At 34.2% G+C, this 16319-nt stretch overlaps 5 protein-coding genes across 8 annotated transcripts in view; 4 read left to right on the top strand and 1 right to left on the bottom strand.

The window, feature by feature from the left end:
• Positions 1–16319, top strand: part of LOC108822226 (uncharacterized) — a 44525-nt gene that overhangs the window by 3262 nt on the left and 24944 nt on the right. The window lies entirely within an intron of this gene.
• On the top strand, positions 4023–4850 carry LOC130498926 (uncharacterized). The gene is made up of 2 exons (XM_056992777.1): positions 4023–4441; positions 4529–4850. The coding sequence occupies exons 1-2, from the start codon at positions 4070–4072 to the stop codon at positions 4631–4633; spliced, it is 477 nt and encodes a 158-aa protein (XP_056848757.1). The 5' UTR covers positions 4023–4069; the 3' UTR covers positions 4634–4850.
• Positions 5239–8763, top strand: LOC130498925 (cytochrome P450 97B3, chloroplastic-like). 2 transcript variants are annotated; one of them, XM_056992775.1, is made up of 14 exons: positions 5239–5473; positions 5629–5809; positions 5889–5996; positions 6076–6160; positions 6239–6468; positions 6567–6740; positions 7017–7064; positions 7142–7201; positions 7505–7591; positions 7663–7781; positions 7860–7951; positions 8026–8087; positions 8177–8326; positions 8426–8763. In XM_056992775.1, the coding sequence occupies exons 1-14, from the start codon at positions 5343–5345 to the stop codon at positions 8642–8644; spliced, it is 1746 nt and encodes a 581-aa protein (XP_056848755.1). In that variant the 5' UTR covers positions 5239–5342; the 3' UTR covers positions 8645–8763. The 2 variants fall into 2 exon arrangements, with proteins under 2 accessions (XP_056848755.1, XP_056848756.1); XM_056992776.1 differs by having other exon boundaries at positions 7693–7781; positions 8426–8645.
• Positions 11378–12620, top strand: LOC108822224 (extradiol ring-cleavage dioxygenase). Its single transcript, XM_018595256.2, has 3 exons — positions 11378–11669; positions 11797–12176; positions 12261–12620. Exons 1-3 carry the CDS (start codon positions 11433–11435, stop codon positions 12454–12456), a joined length of 813 nt encoding a protein of 270 aa, XP_018450758.2. The 5' UTR covers positions 11378–11432; the 3' UTR covers positions 12457–12620.
• LOC108820081 (putative F-box/LRR-repeat protein At4g15060) lies at positions 13306–15006 on the bottom strand. Its single transcript, XM_018593062.2, is given in 4 exon segments — positions 13306–13688; positions 13787–13927; positions 14018–14398; positions 14400–15006. Coding segments are annotated over 4 exon segments (1341 nt in total). The 5' UTR covers positions 14904–15006; the 3' UTR covers positions 13306–13373.

The following is a 16319-nucleotide window of genomic DNA, read 5'->3' as shown; positions in this document are numbered from 1 at the left end:
ACCTGGCGAATGGCCAAACTTCTCAACATAAATTAAAGGAGCGGAAGATGCTGAAGGACAGATTCAACAGAGTTTTCACTAGTTTTATCGCTCGATCTCGAAATGTATCTTCTGATTCATTAGCTAAGATAGCAAAGTCATGTAACATGGACTTGTACTTTATCGATTGTTCAATTTCGGTCTGGTTTTCTAGACCACCTCAAGTTTGAATAATAGAATTACCGTTTAAAGAAAAAAAAAATATTTATTCATATGATTTATAATCATTGTATCTTATTACATAAAATAATTTAAACTTTGATCACAAAAGTTTATGTGATATTTCTAACAGTTTAGTAATTTATATTTGTTTTGAAAAATTCAAAATACAACATATACAAAAATCTTAATTTTATTATAAGATTAACGTAATTATGTAATTTATTTTAATAATAAAGAATTAAACAAAAACGATAGAAAGTATACAGATTTTTAGCAAATCTTTATTATTTAAAATCATTAATTACCATATATATATATATATATATATATTATTAATCACATTAGGTAATCCCGTAGGTTTATTTAAAGAAATAATAGATAGTAAATTTCAATTTGATATATGAATGATCTATCTATCTATATATATAAAGTAGACTTCTCTGGCACCTCAGCCCTCCACGTCATCAGGAAGCTTGGGGCGTTTTGGGACACCTGTCGCTACTAAACACGACGACGTTTACTCAATTCAAGTTTTCTCATCGTCCTGAAAATGATAATTCCAGAGCTCAGTTTTTCACATTCCCCCAATTATATCCAATCCCATTCAGTCTACCTCTTCGCATCGCCCACTAAACGGCTGAAAGTTCGGTTATAAATATCCCACCACAACTCAGCCGAGATCCAGAAAATAGTTTGTTTAAGCAGTCGATGGCATCTTCATACACTCTCTTTACCGATTTGACAACCGGGCGCTGCTCCGGAGGTTCATCTGCTGAGGTTTGGAAGGCCAGAAACGTCAACAAAGGCATGGAACTAATGAGTGTTGACATGTTGCTCATTGATGAGAAAGTAAGAACCTTTGTTTTCGATTTACCCTGTCGACGCTTAGATTCACTCTGATTTACTAATATATGTTTTACCCCTTTCCAACAGTCAACACTTATTCAAGGGTCCATTGGTGCGATTCGACAGCTGAGATTCAGACAACGACTCACAGAAGGCCTGTGGAAGATGTCTGGAGTATGGGTGTCATCACTTACATTCTGCTCTGTGGAAGAAGACCCTTTTGGGGTAAGACAAGACGTGATATTGAATGAGTTGTAGGAAAAAAAGCTAGGTAATGAGAACAAAAACTGACTTCGAAACAAACACATGGCCAACGATATACAAGGGAGCCAACGATTTTGTGAAGAAGTTGTTTGTATAGGAGCCATGAGCACGGTTAACAGTAGGTGAAACACTATGTATATTCTTAACAGCCAATGTTTATGTTTATAGGTTTACAGTTCTTTTGGATTTGGTTTCTTGGGCGTTTAGCAGCACACGCATGGGTGAGAAATTTTAATAGGCATATCTGTTCTTGTCAACCCGTCAGTTTCTAAAGTTAGCCGGCTTAAGCAGATTGCTCCGAAGGTAATCAAAAAGAAACAAAGACATAGATGTGTTTCATATTCATATGAGTTTTAACTCAACCGAAGTGTGTTTTTGAAAGGTTCGGCAGACGACTATTGATGATGATGAGCTGGATGATCTCATAGACCAGTTTGATACCATTGACAAGAAGGATTCCATTAGTCTTGTGGAGACGAGACAGGTAAGAAGATAACAAAACTTGCAATACAAGCAATTCAAGGCAGTAGTGCATAAACTCACTAACCATTTTTCACAGGCTCTTACGAAAGATCTTCCTTGGAAGCTCAAAGATGCAAGATTAGCTGCGATTATTCAAGCAGTAAGTCTGCTCACTTGACGCTCCCACGTTAATAAAAAACATCTGTCTTTGCAGATAGATAGCAACACCGATGGGTTAGTGAACTACGCTGAATTTGTGGCCTTTACTTTATACATTAGTCAACTGGATCAGCATGACTCTGATCAGTGGGAGCAGAGGTCAGGAACAGCTTTCGGGAATTTTGACATGGCCAGAGATAGGTTTATAACATCTGAGGGAACCAAAATTGATCAATCTCATATTTCTTATATTCACCTTGCTTTTTATTATTGTTTAATCAAGTTTCCACCTTTGCAATAAACGAGTTTAACGCTCTATAGAATCACTTCTTGCAGAAGCTGACGTTGATGAAGATGGATAATCAGCATTCATGAGTTTAGCAGCTTTCTCGAAAAATCATTCTGGTTACCAGCTTTCTCGAAAAATGTAAATCACTTTTTTTTATAAGTGAATTATCCTAAAAATGAAGCATTGTTTTGTACATGTACAAAAGGTTAAAGTTAATAAATCATATAATACCAGAAAAAAAAAAAGATAAAAACATCAGAAGATTTTCTAGGAGAGTTTTTAAAAACCCAAACAGCACTAACACATAACTACGAGAATCTCAGCCAAGTGGGCATTAGAGAATGGAACTTCTTCCTCCCCTTCCTTGCTAGAATCGTGTTTTTAATATGATGATCTATTCCCTTGAAGATGGGGTCTGTAAAAGAGCAGACTGCATTGTGCAAACAGTTGTTTCAGCAGCCAGCTTACGGAGTGTCTGAGGGCAAGTAGAAATCACTTTCGCAATTAGAGATATGAAGATTATATTTTCTGCTCATAAACAAAAGACATTTTTTTACAATGACCATATGATTCAAGAAGATCTTATACAGGCCAGATGTGATTTTTGTATTTGATATCAAGGAACACCCATATGGTCAGAAGGTTTGGGATTGTTTTCCCTGAACAGATAATTTTGTATTTTTATTTGCTTGTGATGATAAAATACATAATTACACATAATTCAGACTTTTACTTGAAAGAGAATTCCAGAGCTTATGGTAAATCAAAAAAGAAATAAATGGAATATAGAGGAATGTAATAAGATGATTGAAATGCAGTAGAAAAAAATGGAATATATTCATTCTATTTATTTATTTGATAAAATTGTTATGGAATGGTTTACTTTGTATTTTGTTTATTTTCTTGTGGAATTGATGTTGGCACATTCTACATACTGTCCACATGATATTTAACAATATAAGTATGTTCTTTAAATTAAACATAAACTTTACTTTATGTTTACATTCCAACAAAATAACTCTCATATGACTATCAGCTTTTAATTTACTTTTATTGAATCAATTAGTCACACTCATTTTTGCCAATCCACTTCAACTAAGAAAAACTTCAAAAAAATAAAACACAACGATCGTTAACCAAAATCAAATAAATCAAGGGAAATATCATTTTCTTTCAACATATTTTAGTTTTCGTATTTTTAAACATATTTTCTTTACTAGGACCATAAAAGAATTGCAAATTCATGTAAGAATAAAATATATAAACCCGGCGCGTAGCGCCGGAATACCACTAGTATAATATAATATTCTTTAGCAATTTAATTTTGAACTAAAAAATTCTCAATTGATTCTCAAATCGCCACATAAGCAAAATTATCATTCCAATTACATGACAATTAAGCATAACACTTTTTTAATTAATACAAATCACATGTTATAATTTTTTAAAAAACATTCTCTAATATATAAGGGATATAATCAAAACCGCTGTTGGTGAATTTATGAATTTAGATTGAATTGAATATTGTAACGGCTTTTCTCAAAAAAAAAAATATATATTGTAACGGCATAATATGAATAAAAGAAAAAAGTATTGAAGATGCTGGATTCGGCCGTGCGCACTGTACAATATATTCCTGCGCCGATCGCAATATCAGTCTTCCAACGGTAACTTTTCGGACATGAATTATTTGGTTATCCATTTATTATAAGACACGTCTCCAAAAACATGACCCCAACGGTCGTCTTTCTTCTCGATCTTCACCCAAAATATAAAAGGGGACCCAATGATTCAAAGAAAAGCAAAAAAAAAAGATTAGACAAAAAAAAACTAAGAAGCTAAGCAAAAATGGCGAGAAGATGTCAAGAACAAGTAGAAGAAGAAGAAAAGGAGAACTTTCCTCTTATTACAACAAAAACAGTCGAATACTTACAACCAGTAATGCGCCGAGAGCTACTCCTCAAATTTCCAGACAACTCTGCTTTTGGATTCGACTACGCACAGAGCTCTCTCTGGTCTCCTCTCTTGCCTCTAAACTACGCAAGCCCTTCCGATCTTGACTCGGACACTTTCGTTTGTCGGAACCTTGAGCTAGGAGAGTTTCTAGAAAGCAAGAAGAAGATGAAGATCGCAATGAAAAAGAAGAAGAAGAAGAAGAAGATAGTGAAACTAGACGAGTCAGATTCTCCTAAACTTGGCTGCTTTGCTATTCCGACCAAAGTACATTACATACATATACCTTAGATGATATTCTTAGCTCTATTTTTATATAAAAATAAATCTATATTAATTGTGTTTATTGTTTAGGGATGGGACGGTTTGCTAAAGGTAGCTTCAAAACACTTCAAGGAATCGAAAAATAAGAGAGACCCAGTCGCTGATGTCAAGCTTCTCAACTTTTGCAAATGCTGAAAGTTAATATGCATACCACTTCAATGTTAGTTCTATGTTGTTGTTGTTGGTTCTTTTGCTCATATGTTTCACAAGTCAACAATATTTGGATAATATGGGTTGATTTTATTTGTTTTGTTTTTATTCGTTTTATCTGTTAGGTATGGTCTTCAACATGTAAACCATTGGAGTGTTTGATCATATACACAGTAATATATCACTGGCTGCTTTGCTTTAACTTTCTGCTGCATTTGTGTCACATAGAAACAAGTAGAGAGAGTTTTGCTATATTCACTTGACAGAATAAACAAAGCCTTAATAATGCCATTACCTGTGGAAATTCTTGAATCAATTTTGTCATATGATTTTCTTTTTTTTGTCAAACAAGTCATATGATTTAAAAATCACTTTTAAGAAGGTAAAAAGAATAACAAACGGCATTGCATTTATACAGGTTTGTGTTCAAATTTTCTTGTTGGGTTATGTAATGGGCCACAAGTGGGTCTGAAAAACTTGTGGTGAAAATTAACAATAATCAATTACCGTAAAAATGAACACGTGACAGTCTAGTCACGCATAGTCTTTGGTAAATGCAATCCGTGTCGTCAGACATGCTTGCTGCTTTGTTGTGGTGGCCTATGTTCAGTGGTAGATAAGAATTTACCCTATAAAGAACAGAAAGTATGTTCTGTCTTCCTCAAAAGTTTACAACTTTCCGGTTCGTAAGAAGATGGCAGCCATGTCTTTCCTTTCAGCTGCCCCTTCAAGCTCCTTCCATGGTGGTGGTCTTCATCTGGGCAGGAGCGATCCCTGCCTCTTCGGTTGCTACGGCAATTCACGGAGACCTTCTCTTTCCATCAGGTGGGTTTAGTTATCGATTGATATGGTTAACTGTAGATGTCCCTGGATATAGCTAAAGTCGATAGCTTTATGGTGGATATGTGAAAAACAGAACCGGAGATGACACAAAGTAAGAGACTTGTGTTGTTAGTAATAATGGAGTTTGGTTTTTTTAGGTGCCAATCGACTAATACCAAGGAGCCAAAGACTAATAATAATATTCTGGACAATGCGAGCAACCTATTTACAAACCTGTTAAGCGGTGGAAGTTTGGGGTCAATGCCCACTGCTGAAGGAGCTGTCTCTGATTTGTTTGGAAAGCCTCTCTTCTTATCTCTCTACGACTGGTTCATTGAGGTATCATCTTAGTATGAGTTTACATACTTGAAGTTTATCTACTTTGTTTTGATTCTTTTTGATGTTCTTGATTCTGAAGCATGGAGGAGTGTATAAACTTGCGTTTGGTCCAAAAGCCTTTGTTGTCATCTCAGATCCGATTGTTGCAAGGCATGTCCTCAGAGAGAACGCCTTTTCTTATGACAAGGTAAATGGAGTCAGCCAGTTCGTTTTGTTTTCTTTTTGTGTACCATCATCAAGTAACTTTCCTTTGTGTTTTGGTTTAGGGAGTTCTTGCTGAGATTTTAGAGCCCATCATGGGAAAAGGGTTGATACCTGCTGACCTCGATACCTGGAAGTTAAGAAGAAGAGGTAAGTAAATCTGTTTTTTTTTTTTTTTGTTAATAATCTCTATATGTTTATGGCCATTGATGACCTCTGTGTTTGCAGCTATAACTCCTGCGTTCCATGCATTGTATCTGGAGGCCATGGTCAAAGTATTCAGCGACTGTTCTGAGAAAATGATATCGAAATCTGAGAAACTCTTAAGGGACAGCGGAGGGGACACGATTGAGTTGGATCTTGAAGCAGAGTTCTCGAGTTTGGCTCTTGATATTATAGGGCTTAGCGTCTTCAACTACGACTTTGGCTCTGTCACAAAAGAGTCCCCTGTCATTAAGGTTTTTTTATTTTTTTATTTTTGATTTCTTGAATTTGTCTATTAAGCAAGCTGTTGGTTCCTTCTTGATTGTGTCTGTTATACTACATTGCATTGCAGGCGGTTTATGGGACTCTTTTCGAGGCAGAGCATCGGTCTACTTTCTACTTTCCGTATTGGAACTTTCCTCCAGCCAGATGGATAGTTCCGAGGCAAAGAAAGTTCCAAAGCGATCTCAAGATTATAAACGAGTGCCTTGATGGACTCATTCAAAATGCAAAAGAGACAAGACAGGTGTTTCACCCCCCTCCCTCCTTTTCATATTATAAGATTTCTTCAAGAAAATTATTAATTTCTTTATTACATCCCTAATTAATGCATTGTTTTATTTGATTTTGTTAATTAATGAGATAAAAGAATATGGACAAAATGGGGAAATTATCAAACATTTGCATTTAAAATAAAAAAACTAATTGTATAAGGCACTTAAAATGGAATGGAGTGAGTATTTTTTTGCTCTTTATTCTGCTGTTAGTTTCTTATTTTGTTATCTCTTTTTTTTTATCTCAGGAAACAGATGTAGAGAAGCTTCAGCAACGTGACTACTCTAATCTCAAGGTTGTGCAACTGTACTAAAGAATCTCTTCTTTCTTTGAAAAGTCTTTTGATTTTTGTTTTCATTGGATCTCCCACAGGATGCAAGTCTTTTACGGTTCTTGGTGGACATGCGGGGTGTTGATATTGATGACCGGCAGGCAAGATTATACTCTCTCCGTTTCATATTATTTGTCGTTCTAAGTCTTTGCACACAGATTAAGAAAATATTTAATTTTACATATTTCCAAAATAAAAATAATATTACCAATACACATCAACCAATATAAAAATAGAATAGAGAATATTTTCAATAAATTTTGTATTGAAAACCGAAAACGACACTTATTTTGAAACAAAAATTTTGCTCTAGAACGACATATAATTTGAAACGGAGGGAGTAATAACTTACTGTACAGCAATCTTTTCATCATCTTCTGCTTATGAATTTTTGGGTTCAACAGCTGAGAGATGACTTAATGACTATGCTAATTGCTGGTCACGAGACAACCGCAGCTGTTCTTACTTGGGCTGTTTACCTTCTTGCACAAGTATGCACTTAAGTTTCTTATTCCCATTTTTTTTTCATGACTGTTTATTAAAAAGCAAGCTCACTGTACAGTTCTTTAGCATTCTGCTTCTAAACTCGCAGAGTCCTGCCAAAATTAGGAAAGCTCAATCTGAGATTGATGCTGTGCTTGGTGAAAATGCACCTACCTATGAATCATTGAAGAAGCTTGAGTACGTAACTTAGCATCTTAGATCTTTTCTTTTGGTCTGTATTTCGATCATTGACTGCTTTGCTGAATGTTTATGCAGGTACATACGACTCACCGTTGTTGAATCCCTTCGTCTATATCCTCAGCCGCCTCTGCTCATCAGACGCACTCTTAAACCAGAAACCTTGCCTGGTATGTATCAAGTTGTGTTCATTAGCAGACAATGATTACATACCTCGATGTCTCTCTACTGCTTGCGTATGCAGGAGGATACAAAGGTGAAAAGGAAGGTCATAAAGTTCCAAAAGGGACTGATATCTTCATTTCCGTAAGTGGTATCTTTCTATATTCGTTTATGATTCTTTCAATGGAACCTGCTTTTGTTTATATTTTTACTGTCTTTTTTTTAACATTCAGGTGTACAATCTCCATAGATCTCCATACTTTTGGGATAACCCACAAGAGTTTGAGCCTGAGAGGTTCTTAAGAACAAAGGAGAGCAACGGTATTGAAGGCTGGGCTGGGTTTGATCCATCTAGAAGCCCTGGTGCACTCTACCCCAACGAGGTGAAGAACAATCCAAAACTTGCAAAATCCAGTCTTAGCTCTCTTTTGTTTTGTAACCAAGACTATTGTCTCCTTTGTGGGGTTGGTGAGTGAGAACAGATCATAGCAGACTTTGCATTCTTACCATTTGGTGGAGGGCCAAGGAAATGCATTGGAGACCAGTTTGCACTAATGGAGTCCACCGTTGCACTAGCTATGTTGTTGCAGAAATTCGACGTGGAGCTGCGTGGACCGCCGGAATCTGTTGAGCTCGTGAGCGGCGCTACGATCCATGCCAAAAATGGGATGTGGTGTAAACTTAAGAGGAGATCAAAATGAAATAAGAGAAGCAAAAAAACACCATTGTGTTTTGTCTTGGTGAAATAGTGAAACTTGTAACTTCAGGATGCATTATTTTGATACAATCCTATTATTAAATTGCAAATTCAAGATCAAAAGCAACCTTTTAACCCAAAATCAAAACAGTTGATTAGAGGTTCATCAACGCTCCTCATTACTGATGAAATAAGTTTTAGTCATGTGGTCGGAATACACAAAGACTTATAGATAGAACTGGAAAGAGGAAATAAAGGGAAATTGATAGCTTTTGTCAAAAGGAATGAAATTCATCAGAACGATGTCAATTTTAATATTAAAAAGAATCAGTAATTCAATTCCAATTAAGCAAACTAATTATATTTATGACGGAATCTCGAGCTCGAGAAAATAAACAAGCAAAATATGATGGTAAAACATACACTCATACGTAAAGTAGCGGACACGGACTGAATATTACCTATTGTTCAGTATTTGGAATTTGTTACGTACTCCAAGATATCCTTATTCCGTACTCTACGGATATCTAACTTTTCGAAATGTTTTGCTTCGAGAAAATAAATAAATATTAAATTTTATGAATATACAAAAATTTATGGATATTATTTCAGAATCTTTATGAAGGGATATCTATTCTATTTTGTTCAATATAAGTAAATTTAGAAAATTTATACACTTTTTAAAGACAAAATTGTTTACACAAATAAAAGATAAAGTAAAGATCAATGAAACTATTTATTTTATAAATTTCTAAAATTTCTAATATCTCTTATAAAACAAATCTTTTAGAAAAATATTAGCTTTTATAAAGATTTTATATTCTTTTCTTAATACAATCTTTATACGTAATTTTATAAATAAAATTATATGATAAATAATAATAATGTAATATTATACATTTAAAACTCTATTTAACTAGAGATATAAATCTATATGTATAAAAGTCGGAGCGAATCGGATATCCGTCTCTAAATTTTTTAGTATTTATGATTTGCTTCATTTATAACGTGGATATTGATTTTTAATATTTGTTTTGCTTCGAAGACTTAAGACTTACGGATATTCGGAATTTTCAGATTGAATATAATCTTAACGAATAACGAATCAAATTAAATTTAATAGATAAAATGTTTTACTTTTCACACAGAGATCCATTTAAGTTTAGAACAAAAAAAAGAAGAAGATTCATTTAAGTAAACTTTGAGAAGGAAAAATCGATCTATTCTATCAGAATAGAAGTCACGACTTATTTCATATATGATTTTTTATGTTGGACCATCCCTGAAAAAAATTACTTAATTGAATTTTTGAATACATATTTGAATATTTAACTATTCTAAAAAAATAGATATTTCTATATTTCTCTGAATTACATCTGAATAAAATCTTTTTATCTTACAATATAAAGATATATGATATTTTCATTAAAGCAAATATTTTTAAATATTTAATTACTTTCGTTTTATTTGTAATATAAATGTATATTTCATTTCTGACTTAAAAAAAACTTTTTAAATATTTAATAATGTTGTATTTATTAAAATACAAATTTATATTTTATTTTTAATAAAATACTTTATCTATCAACTCTATTAAAATAGAAGTCACAAATTACTTCATGTGTGATTTTTTTAAGTTGTACAATCCCTTAGAAAATTACTTTATTGAATTTTTGAATACATATTTGAATTATTTTAACTATTCTGAAAAAATCAAATAGATATTCCTATATTTTTTTCTGAATTACATCTGAATAAAATATTTTCATATCTTTTTTTTAGAATATAAATATATATGATATTTTTAATCAAAGCAAACATTTTAAAATATTTAATTACTTTCGTTTTTATTTATAATATAAAAAAGCTAGAAAAATATGGCGTTGTTTAGACAAAAGAAATAGATTTTTATTACATTATGTACAATATTTTTTCAAAAAACATATAAATTATTTCCTATTATTAAAAAGGGCCTTGTTTTTGTTTTTTGAACAAGACGATCCTGGATGAGTGTGATCTTATTGTATTTCCTGTGCAGGGTCAAATCGATTTCAGGCCTCCTCCCAGTTTCACTGACAGTTTACAGGTCTCAGCTCGCTGGGAAAAATCTCAAGTTGCTTTACATTGACTGTGATTTATCTGTTTGTGTTTTAACCACTTTTTCTCCCAGGACGAGCATTTGAGATCTGCCCAGTTGCCTGGTAGTTCATCAAGACAGCTATAGTAACATGTCTAGATTATTTAGGAGATTAAGTTTTGACTCTCGAAGCAATTTGGTAGAAGCTGTTCCAGACATAAACTCACAGATCTTCCATTCGAGCTGAGTTGCAATTGATAAGAATAAGAAAAATCTTTTATATTGATTCCTGTGTAATATGGGATTCCCTTCTATGAATGAACAATATGGCTGTGAAATGTTGTGTCTCTAATGTGAGAGCTTTATGTCATTAATATAGAAGCATCTTTCAACATTTTATCTAAACACACACAAGCTAAGCCTCCTCTGTGTGTTGTATGTGACTAAAAAAGATATTTTGAATTCTCTTCATATCAAATTAATCAAGTAAGCTACATCCAATCAAAACACACTTGACAATTTCCTCTGGAAAGAAGACAAATGGGCGATTTAAATAAACAAACAAGACCTCGATAAAAATGAGTTTTGTGGAAATGATGAGTTATTAGGTAGTGGATTAGGTGGGTGGGTCCTTTTGACACGACAGGTCAAAAATAATTGGGAGGGTACAAAGGGAAGAAATCGAGGTGGAGCAGAAGAAGAACAGAGAGATTCAATGGAGAGAGTGAATCAAACATTCTTCTTATCGCATGGCTCTCCCACATTGAGCATTGATGATAAGTTAGAAGCAAGACAGTTCTTCCAATCATGGTCGGACAAAGTCTTTCAACACAAACCCAAATCTATTTTAGTCATCTCTGCTCACTGGGACACCGAGTTTCCATCAGTCAACACTGTTCCCCGCATCTCCACCATCCACGATTTCAATAACTTCCCTGATCCCATGTACAAGGTCTCTCTCTTTCTCCTTCTTACAAAAAAATAAACCCTAACTTTTGTAGTCTTGATCCTCAATCTTAGGGTTTATCCTTCAAGAAATGCATCAATAGCTTTATGTTTTACCAACTTGATTCTTGCAGCTTAAGTATGAAGCACCAGGAGCTGTTGAGCTGGCGAAAAGGGTTAGAGAGTTGCTAATGGGAGGAGGAGGAATGAAGCGTGTTGATGAAGATACAGAGAGAGGACTTGATCATGGAGCTTGGGTTCCTCTCATGTTGATGTATCCCGAGGCAGATATACCGGTTTGTCAACTCTCTGTTCAATCATCTCAAACCGGGACTTACCATTACAACATGGGCAAAGCATTGGCTCCACTGAAAGAAGAAGGCGTTCTTATCATTGGATCTGGAAGTGCCACTCATAATTTGAAGAAGCTTGACTTTAGTATCACTGATGGATCAGCGGTTCCTTGGGCTTTAGAGTTCGATCATTGGCTCAGAGACTCTCTCCTACAAGGAAGGTATAAGTTTTTTTTATTAGTTCCAAATCTTTTTTTTTTCCGGTTAAATGTTATAAGAATCATTGATGGTTTATGATTTTGCAGGTATGGAGATGTGAATGAGTGGGAAGAGAAAGCTCCAAATGCGAAAATGGCACATCCATGGCCAGAGCATTTCTACCCATTACACGTTGCAATGGGTGCAGCTGGTGGTGATGACGCCAAGGCAGAGCAAATCCACACAAGCTGGGAACTTGGGACTCTGTCTTATTCTTCTTATAGCTTCACTTCTTCCCTTTGAAATATTTCATCTTTACCTCCTTTCACTTGCCGTGTGACTACTTTTAATGTAAGCACTGTGTAAGGCTATATGGAGAAAGATCGAGAGTGTTATGTTCTCTGTATAAATACGTAATGGCCAGTGTTGTGTAATGCAAGCAAGTGAAAAAATCAGTTTCTCTCCCACTTCACTCTAAGCTTTCAAAAGTCCAAAAACGTTTTTTCTTTTGTTGAACAAGAACACAAAACAGAGTAAATAGAGAGAAAAACAGAGTCTTGGTGCTTGGCATCTTTGTGATGCGTCTGTCCACACTATTCTTTTCCCTTGGAAGACTCTTTTTGATGCTTCAATCTGGGAGCAGCTTATGTGTCGTCACATAGTTCCCAAATTTCAGCTGGCATTGCAAGAGTTGCAGATAAACCCTGAAGACCAAAATATTAGTCCCGGAGGAGCTTTCAGGAAACAAGAGGATCAGAATCTAGTTCAAGCGTGGTTTAGATATGGCAAGGGGCAAGGGAGAACATAAGTTATCACAAGGCACAAGAGCAGAGGCTCTTATTGAAACCCAAACAGCACAAAATGCACAACGGTCTTCAGGTTCATACTAGACTCGGCAAAACCTAAGGCTCTAAACTGTTGCGAATAAATAGAAAATGAAACTTATAAGTGAAGAATTGCATCTCTTCATTGAAGTGTTCTGTTACTACTAGTGAAGAGTTATATCTGTTCACCAATTATCCAAACTTACTCAGAAAGTCACAGACACACTTCGCTTAAATCAATTATAACCAACAAATCCCTGCTTTAAAAATATCAAATCATAAGAAAAGGAAACCGAGGACTAACTGCTCTTGAATAAGCTGGAACGAGAACTTTAATGTTTCTTCGAAATGCAATCATATACTATTCGTCTTGCCGTTCAAAAAAAAAAGAAAGTACTATTTATCCAAGTTGGAAAAAAAAATCTGACAATAGGCATATAGATATATGTCTACATAAATGCATATCAAATCTTGTTTCGCCATCTCAAGTTTCTCCTCTTCTTGTTGACAAAACGACGGCCGAAACAAGATTGTGGCAGCCTTTAAGCAGCGAGCATTTCTCAAGATATATTTCACCAGATCTATCTCTTCTTGTGATCCATACACCAATGTCCACTTGAAAGTCTCAAGACTTGCCAATAAACATGTAGGAACACAATCCAGTTGATTCTGCCAGGGAACCGGTGCATCCACTCTAGAATATGTATGATCCTAAGATTGAAAAAAAAAAAAGAGTTCTGCCTTAATTAAATATTACAGTAAACTATTACACCAAAAAGGATAGGTCTCTATCGAAGAAATTAACTTACGTCATTCAAATAGACCTCAAGGTCACGTAACAAAGGAGAATCTTTGAGTAACCGGGCAAGTAAATTTGACCAGTTTGGACCACATGAACATAGCTTTAGATGCTGAAGCTGGCCAAAGACAATACCCTCATGATATAAAGCCTGCACACAATAACAAAGGCTTCATCGTCAAGAAAACCTGGTTTGGTGTTCTAAAATATTGAGATTGATAGATGGATGGAAACATGTTACCTCCTCATCAGCATTGACTCTAATGCATAGTGAAAGCCTCCTTACAGATCTGATTGATCTAACAAACTTGTTGATATCAGGGTATGTCGATTCAATATCTGCCTCCTCCAACTTAGGGGTGTCTTCAAAATAGTAGGAGTAACTACTATCTTCAAGTTTATATTCCTCTATATAATCCATAATTTTGAAATACTTCAAAGAAGGAGTGTTTATCACAAGCCCTTCAAAATGATTTCCTCTAGATATCTTTAGGGTTAGTCTCTGCAAGGACGGGACAATTACACTCAATGTAAATGTTCTATTATTGTCATCATCATTTCGTTCCACAAGTAGATCCTCAAGAACAGGGCAATGAGAAAGAAGTTTGTGAAGAGATTTTTTAATCTGAGTACCACATACGTCGAAGGATCAAAAATTTCAGGGAGGGGAGAAAAACCGTACGAGGAACATGCACGTAAACCTTGCCCGTAAGTTCCAAGATCACCAGCGATTTACAGGTAAACAAATAACTCGGTACTTCAGCTAAGTTAGCTAATTTATAATGCGTAAATGCAAGTGTGACACGTAACTCTTGGACGCATCTAGACACTGCAATTAAAACCCAGTTATTGATACCGTTGACTATACCTCTGTCGAATACGTCAAAGTTGAGACGTAAGCTTTCTATGATTGGAGCTTTATGTAATGGCAGATTTAAATGAATGAAAGGACTTAATCTCCAGGATTTAGACTCTGAGGAGTAGCTGTACTCAAGTTTAGGCAACCACATCCAAAGAAACTCCCATCGCTTAGATAAAATACTTGTGCTTACAGCAACTTTCGTGGGAAGACACAATAGTACCTTCAAGAGCAATTCATCAGGTAATTGACTGATCTTGTCGTCCATAACTATCTTGACAATGATCTCCAAGGTTCTCTTATCGTCCAGAGAATACGAGAGTTAGGTTTTGTGCGATGAAGCCACAAGCAAGAGCAAACGCAGACGCAGACTAATATAATAGATAGATAGAGGAACGGAAGAAAAATCTTAAAATCGTCTTCACCAGGGCCGGCTGTAATATTATATTTAGGGCCAGAGAAATATATTTAGGTCTTCGATTATTACATTTAAATTAAGGAAAACTTCATTGGGATATTTTAACTAATTCTTATGAGAGATGAAAATAAAAAAAAATCTAAATTAGTAAATTAGGTCACATCTTTAAAATTAGTGACAATAGATTTATTATGAAAATACAATCTTTAGTACTGTAATTTATTATCCACATTTATAATTTAATTATTAATTTCTATTTTAAGATCTATATTTAGCCATATGTTTCTTTATAAAATTAAGAAAGATATTAATAAATATGTATAGTATCTTCACAAAATTTAGGAAAACTTTCATAAATGTTACGTTTATTTTAAAATCAATATTATTAATTCATGATCATTACTACTTTTTACCCCTATTACTACTGGATATATTACTTTTTGTCAAGTGGAAGCACCGTAGCCTAGTGGTTATGGTTTAAAGGCTTCTACACCAGGTCTGGAGTTCGAACCCCAGACTATGCAGTTTCTTGCAGATAAATCCAGGTTTCAAGTCCCGGAGAAAGCGGTTTATTGAACAATTATGCAGATTACGGAGAAAGGCTTATGTAATCTTTCTCATATCATAATTGTAATATCATAATGAATCAGCGTCAAAAAAAATATTACTTTTTGTCATTAAACCTACTAAATATTAATCTAATTTTAACTGTCTAAAGCTAATGTAAATATTCCGTAAACATTATTTTATCCCAGAATTGTCGGATTCACTTTTCTTCTTCTTTTTTGACAATGAATCCACTTCTCTCCAATATATAGTTGACAGTTTTGATAGCATATGTAACTATGACCTCGTATATAAGTAACTGAACCATATCAATTGTTTTATACTATAGTTAATTGACAGTATTAACATGCTATTAATAACTAACACCAATATGATTAAAGCTAATAGTACGTAGGTAACTAAAATTACAATATGGATTCACCTTCATTCATTGTTACCAGATCTATACGGTGTGCTTATATTTTCATTATGACTTTCTTTGTTATATTACACTGGTCACAAAACATATCAGATATTTTAATATTTGAAAACAAAATAATCAATATATTCCTATCACATTATTTCCAAATTTTAATTCAATAAAAACTTTAAAAGTTTCTTTTAAATTTATATATTGTATTATAATAAAGTTTATGGATTTTAATGTTTACTTAGAGTAACTAATTAAACTAGTGATCTTTACGGGTCATAAATCAAACA

The sequence above is a fragment of the Raphanus sativus genome, chromosome 8 (assembly GCF_000801105.2).
Source record: "Raphanus sativus cultivar WK10039 chromosome 8, ASM80110v3, whole genome shotgun sequence".
Lineage (NCBI taxonomy): Eukaryota > Viridiplantae > Streptophyta > Magnoliopsida > Brassicales > Brassicaceae > Raphanus > Raphanus sativus.
This window is presented reverse-complemented; position numbering and strand designations above follow the sequence as displayed.

Excerpts from the sequence above, each read along its gene's own strand:
- LOC130498926 (XM_056992777.1), top strand. The coding sequence starts at position 4,070 with ATGGCGAGAAGATGTCAAGAACAAGTAGAAGAAGAAGAAAAGGAGAAC. Across the intron at positions 4,442-4,528 it reads GCTTTGCTATTCCGACCAAA|GGATGGGACGGTTTGCTAAA; the intron begins GTACATTACATA and ends TTTATTGTTTAG.
- LOC130498925 (XM_056992775.1), top strand. The coding sequence starts at position 5,343 with ATGGCAGCCATGTCTTTCCTTTCAGCTGCCCCTTCAAGCTCCTTCCAT. Across the intron at positions 5,474-5,628 it reads AGACCTTCTCTTTCCATCAG|GTGCCAATCGACTAATACCA; the intron begins GTGGGTTTAGTT and ends TGGTTTTTTTAG. Across the intron at positions 6,161-6,238 it reads CTGGAAGTTAAGAAGAAGAG|CTATAACTCCTGCGTTCCAT; the intron begins GTAAGTAAATCT and ends CTGTGTTTGCAG.
- LOC108822224 (XM_018595256.2), top strand. The coding sequence starts at position 11,433 with ATGGAGAGAGTGAATCAAACATTCTTCTTATCGCATGGCTCTCCCACA. Across the intron at positions 11,670-11,796 it reads TCCCTGATCCCATGTACAAG|CTTAAGTATGAAGCACCAGG; the intron begins GTCTCTCTCTTT and ends TGATTCTTGCAG. Across the intron at positions 12,177-12,260 it reads GACTCTCTCCTACAAGGAAG|GTATGGAGATGTGAATGAGT; the intron begins GTATAAGTTTTT and ends ATGATTTTGCAG.